General features: G+C 63.0%; 1 protein-coding gene across 1 annotated transcript; it reads left to right on the top strand.

The window, feature by feature from the left end:
* The first annotated feature begins 1,484 nt into the window (after positions 1 to 1,484).
* On the top strand, positions 1,485 to 4,579 carry LOC113266288 (minor allergen Can f 2). Its single transcript, XM_026513747.3, has 7 exons — positions 1,485 to 1,610; positions 2,340 to 2,473; positions 2,965 to 3,038; positions 3,335 to 3,445; positions 3,908 to 4,009; positions 4,125 to 4,169; positions 4,443 to 4,579. Exons 1-6 carry the CDS (start codon positions 1,527 to 1,529, stop codon positions 4,148 to 4,150), a joined length of 531 nt encoding a protein of 176 aa, XP_026369532.3. The 5' UTR covers positions 1,485 to 1,526; the 3' UTR covers positions 4,151 to 4,169; positions 4,443 to 4,579.
* Positions 4,580 to 5,307: the final 728 nt, after the last annotated feature.

Raw genomic sequence — 5,307 nt, forward strand, 5'->3', positions numbered from 1 at the left:
AGGTGCCTGTGTCCCAGCCTCCCTCTTCCTGCGGACACCTGGCGCACTGCCTTTAGGGCCCACCCTACCCCAGCAGGACCTCACCTTCGTTACATCTGCAGAGGCCACATTCCCAAATAAGCTCACATTCTGAGCACCTAGGGGTTAGGACTTCCACGTATCTTTTGGGGGGACATAGCTGGACCCCCAGCACCCCCCCAGACTATTTACACTCCTGACTCCATCACCTCCCAGCTGCCATCACAAGGGATAAACACGCAGCTCACGGCAATGCTGGGAGATCAGCAGGTGACAGCTGTGGGGGACGAGCCAAGCTTGGGGGTCAGTGGTCACCATGGGATCCTGCTCCCTCCCCTCCCGCCAGCCTGACCCCGGGAGAGGCAGGCCACAAGAAAACTGCCTCTCATCGTGGGACCTTCTCAGCCCAGCTCTGGGGGCGGAGGCGGGGACGGGGGATGTCCTTCGTGCTGGAGCGGAACCCAGGCCCTGTGACTCCCTGCAACCCGGTCAGGAAGGCTGGGCAGGGGGCTCCCTAGGGAAAATGCTGCACGGTCCCTCCCAGTCCTCCAGTCTGGGCAGAGGGGATGGGACGGCGGCTACAGGGCCGTGGCGTCCGAGAGCAGGGGGAGTGCTCGTCAGGTGCTGGGGGGCAGGAACTAAGTGCTACACACTGAGGTTTAAACAAAAGCAATTTCCTCTCTCCCAGTCGGGAGGCCAGAAGCCTGGGATGGAGGTGCCGGCCTGGCTGTTGCCACTGAAGGGTCTGTCCCGGGCTCTCCCTGCTCCTGGGGGTCCTGCCGCTGCGGCACCAAATCCCTAGTCTCCACTTGGTGTCTCCCTGTGTGAACCTCGTGCCCCAGTGCCCCCTGTTCCCGAGGACACCTGTCATCCTGGGTCAGGGCCCCATTCCAGCATGACATCATCTGAACTAATAACACCTGGAATGACACTGGTTTCAAGTGAGGTCACATTCTGAGGTCCTGGGGGTGAGGACCGCCACATACGGATCTGGGGGTTGGAATCACAATTCAGCTCACAGACGTCAGTCACTGTCCCCGGCCTGAGGAGGGCTGCGGGTTCCCGGGGCCTGCAGGACCCATTGTAACGGGGGCACCCTTGGTTCCTGCACCCCACGGCTCAACCCCAGGGTCTCCCTGCTCACAGCCCCTGTTCACCAGCTGCGTTCCGGCAACGTGGCAGGCACGGAGGGTATGCCAAGGTGACTCCAGCACCCTTCAGGCCCAGGAAGTTGGCCCAGCCCACAGCTGGTTGTTGATTTTGGAAACTGGCTGTATGGAAACATGACATTTTTTTGGTGTCCAAAGCAACCAAGAAGAGAGTACGCAAAAGCTGGCTAACATTAAGATCAAGTCATCAGCAGTAAGAGTCCCCACTTCCCCGCTGGGACGGGGCAGGAGCCCTTACCACGTGATCTCACCTGGCTATGTAGACAGGCCACGGGGCCCGGTCACCAGAGCCTGCCAGTCCCCAGCTGTCGCCAAACCCAGATAGACGGTGCTGTCGACATGCAGTTCCTACTGCTGACCGTAGGCCTGGCGCTGGTCTGCGGCCTCCAGGCTCAGGAGGAGCCCCCGGAGAACCTGGAGGAGGTGAGCACAAGGGGGCCGGCTGCTCCCAGGGGGCGAGTGGGGCTGGAGGCGGTCAAACCCTGAGTGAGCATCGCGGACTGTGGGTGGCCTGCCCCTGGCTGAGGCGGGGGCCTTCTGGGGGTTGTCCAGGGAGCAGGACAGCAGGTTAGAATCGTGGTCCCAGGCAGCCAGACTCCCCCCAACTGAGTCTGCGCAAGGAAGCAGGGCTGAGAGGCCTGTGCTCCCTGGTCAGCCCCGTCCGACACTGCTGGGTGCCATCGCCCTTAGCAGACCACAGACAGACCCGGGTCATGACATAGGACGGAGCCTAGACACCACACTCGGTGACTTGTAAATGAGCCGTAGGGCAAGTCCATGGTGGGGGCCGCCCGTGGGGGAGTCCAAAGGTGACACTGGGAGCTGGAGCGCCTGCCATGGTCTTGGAAGGAGCCCTGAGCTCAGTCCACAAGGGAATGAAGCATCCCCTGGGGTCGAGGGGGCGAGTGCTGGGCACGGGGTCCGTGGGGCCAGAAGCCTGGACACACCTCCTTCCCACGGCCCCACATACCAGCTGGTCCAATGGCCCAAGAAGGGGCAGGTGCCGCACACGGGGGCCGTCCTTGAATCTGCCAGCCTCACCGGCATCACAGGGCCTTGCTGGGCACTGTGGGAGTGGACGCCGGGCACGGAGGCAGGGGGCCAGAGGAGGGCAGGGTCCAGGCCTCACTCTGTCCTCTCGTGGCCCCACAGCTGTCTGGGATCTGGTACACTGCCGCCCTGGCCTCCAACAACTCGGCCCTGATCGAGCCCGGAGGGCACTTCAGGGTTTTCGTCAAAAGCCTGAGCACGAGTGATGGCAACCTGAACGGGCAGATGCTCATACCGTGGGTGCAGGGCGCAAGGGGCTTGGGCACGGCGGCGGAGCGGGGTGGACAGGGCGGCCCCGGGGAGGGGACGGGGACACTGATCCACAGGAGAAGCAGCAGAGGTCTGATCCCAGACCCCTCGCTGCTGTGTGGCCTGGGCCACCATCCAGCCCCCTCTGGGCACGGGGTCTCGAGCACCGGGACCTGGGCTTGTGCGGGTCAAGTGCAGGTGTGCGCGCCGTGGGGGGTGGGGGTGCTGCGGTCGCTGGCGCGTTCCCTCAGCTGCTGCTGCTAACGCAGCGTCCAGGAATCCAAGGAGGCCAAAGCCTGGAGGCACAGCCCAGGAGCGAGGACCAAGGTCACCTTCAAGGGGATCGAATGGATGCGTTCACCAAACTCCTACAAGCCCACACGGAAAGCAGTGACTGTCACTACGGGCAAATTATACCTTCACGTAAAACGGGGAAAGAGCCTGGCGGACGGAGTGAACCAGCTGCCTTTGTCTGCAGGCAGGAAGACGGGTGCGAGAAGGTGTCCCTCACCGTGTACAAGACCGAGACCAACAACAAATTCAAACTGGAGTGTACGTATGTGTGGGCAACAGGCCCCCAGGGCACAGCCTCCCGGAGGTCTGGCTCTTGGGCTTGAAGCCCTGAGACAGGACCCAGCAGCTCCATGCCTGAGGGGTGGGCAGGCGCCGGAACTTGGGCCCCCAGCCCGGCTCTCGGGGGACAGAGCCTGCTCCCACACCCAGGCCCCCACGAGGCTGGGCGGGACGCGGAGCACTGCCCCTGGGCACAGGAAGTGCACAGGGGTCCCCCCAGCTGGGCAGGCAGCCACCCATCTCCCAGCCTCCCTCAGCCCCGATGTCCTCGGCAGTTTGGGGACACGACGATTTCTACCTGAAGGAGACTCAGCCCCAGCAGTACCTGGTTCTCTACATCATCAACCACGACAACGACGAGACCAACCTGGTGGCCAACCTGCTGGGTGCGTGTGGTCCCCTCAGAGACGCCCACACGCGCAGGACTCAGTCTGGCCAGCGCGTGGGCAGTGGGCTGTTGCCCCCCAGCAGCAGAGGTCTCCAGACCCCCGCTGAAGGCTCCGCCCACAGCCACGCCCCCGCTCAGCCTCACCCACGGCACTCCCCCGCCTCCCCGCACACACTCGCTCACACGGCCCTCTCACCAGGACCGTCCAGCGACCAGGGCTCAACCTCCACACTGCTCTGGGCAAGGGGAAGAAGGGACAGTCCCCTCCTCCTGTGTCATCCCAAGGGGAAGAGGAGTCTCTCCTCCCCACACCAGCCCTGATTTCCCACCAAGACACGGACTCCCCTCCCGGTCCCAGAGAGCACAGCACCCTGACCCCCCACAGCATCCAACGCCCCCAGGCCCCTGGCCCCCACCCCCCACAGCACCGGGCAGACCCCACCTCCCTTGTCCCCCGCAGTCCGGGACCCCAGCACGCAGCAGGACTTCCTGCAGACTTTCGAGTCCGCCTGTGAAGACCTCGGCCTGCGCCAGGATCAGATTCTGGTTGTGAACGCTGGCGGTGAGGCCTACTACTCTCCCACACCCTCGGGTCCCCTCGGGTCAGCAGCCACCATTGGGCAGGGGCCGGGCAGGGGTCAGGCAGGGACTCACCCCAGGTCACTGTGCCCGCTCAGATCGCTGCGACAGTTTCAGAGACTAAGGCCGTCGGCCCCGGGCAGGTGAGTGGTGCCGCTCCAGACCTGGGCCCCCAGGCTTCTGCAGGCCTGAGTTACACGGCTGGGGGGGAGGGGGGGTAGGCAGATGGAGCCCCCGCCCAGCCCCCGAGCTGCCTCTCAGAGCCCAGACCTGCCCCCCACCTCCCGTGCTGTCCCTTCCCTGATCCCCACCCCGTGCGCAGAGCCAAGAAGCAGGGTCTCGTCAGCATGGGGACTCGGACCTACAGGTTCGGGGACACTCTGCTCAGTGCCCCCTCTCCTCTGCAAACCCTCCAGGGATTCCAGCAAGAACACCCACCTGTGCTTCTGTGTGCCGCCCTGTCCGGCCCCGTCCCTGCTCCCTGCCTGGCCAGGCACACACTCCACCCAGCCCCATGCTGTGGTCCCCCCTTGCACAATAAAGGACGTTCCTTTCAAAAGATGACTGCCCGGTCAGTCAAAATTGTCCAGGGGTCGTTTCTTCTGGGGCTGCAGAAACGAGCAAAGAAAAAGACAAACTATCTTCCCCAATCAGAGCGCGTGAGCAGAGGAGCCAGAGCCCTTCCCCAAGCTGCGTGCCCACGGAACTCGGGCACAAACTGTTGCCAAGTGACAAGGAACGTGATCATTACAGTCTCACCCTTTCAAGTGTGCAAACATGCACTGTGAGGACTCTTGGCTTGAAATAACAGAAAACCTTACACACACACACACACACAGATTTAGCAGCACACGGACTGTATTGGCTCTTACACGTGAAAGGTGCTGAGGCATCACTACTGCTTCAGGCATGGCTGTATCCAGGGGCAGAAGAGCCATCTTTCTCTGTCTCTTGCCTCTTCTTTCTTTCCTTGTTGGCTCCCTTCTCCGGCTGCCAGTACGGCTGCCAGCAGCCACGGACCACCTCCCCCTTCCTCAAGATACAGCGTAATGAGCTCATACTTCTCTCCAAAGTCCCTGCGGAGGCCTCTGCCCTGACGCCTGTGGGCTGCCCAGGTCCTGCCCCTCCTGTGTTCATCTCCAAATGGAGAGAGGTGATGTTCTTGTGCTTCTGGGCAACCAGGCCCGAGTCACGCGTCCTCCCTAGAGTCCAGGGGTGGGGGCGGATCACCCAAAGCCCAGGACCCAAGAAGACAGAGGGTGGTCCTCATGAGGACATGCT

Source organism: Ursus arctos, unplaced genomic scaffold (genome assembly GCF_023065955.2).
Source record: "Ursus arctos isolate Adak ecotype North America unplaced genomic scaffold, UrsArc2.0 scaffold_18, whole genome shotgun sequence".
NCBI lineage: Eukaryota > Metazoa > Chordata > Mammalia > Carnivora > Ursidae > Ursus > Ursus arctos.

What these genes read in the sequence shown, in the direction of transcription:
- LOC113266288 (XM_026513747.3), top strand. Translation starts at nt 1,527, where the DNA reads ATGCAGTTCCTACTGCTGACCGTAGGCCTGGCGCTGGTCTGCGGCCTC. An exon ending in CCCCGGAGAACCTGGAGGAG is followed by an intron (nt 1,611 to 2,339) that starts GTGAGCACAAGG and finishes GTGGCCCCACAG; the next exon opens with CTGTCTGGGATCTGGTACAC. An exon ending in CCTGGTGGCCAACCTGCTGG is followed by an intron (nt 3,446 to 3,907) that starts GTGCGTGTGGTC and finishes TGTCCCCCGCAG; the next exon opens with TCCGGGACCCCAGCACGCAG.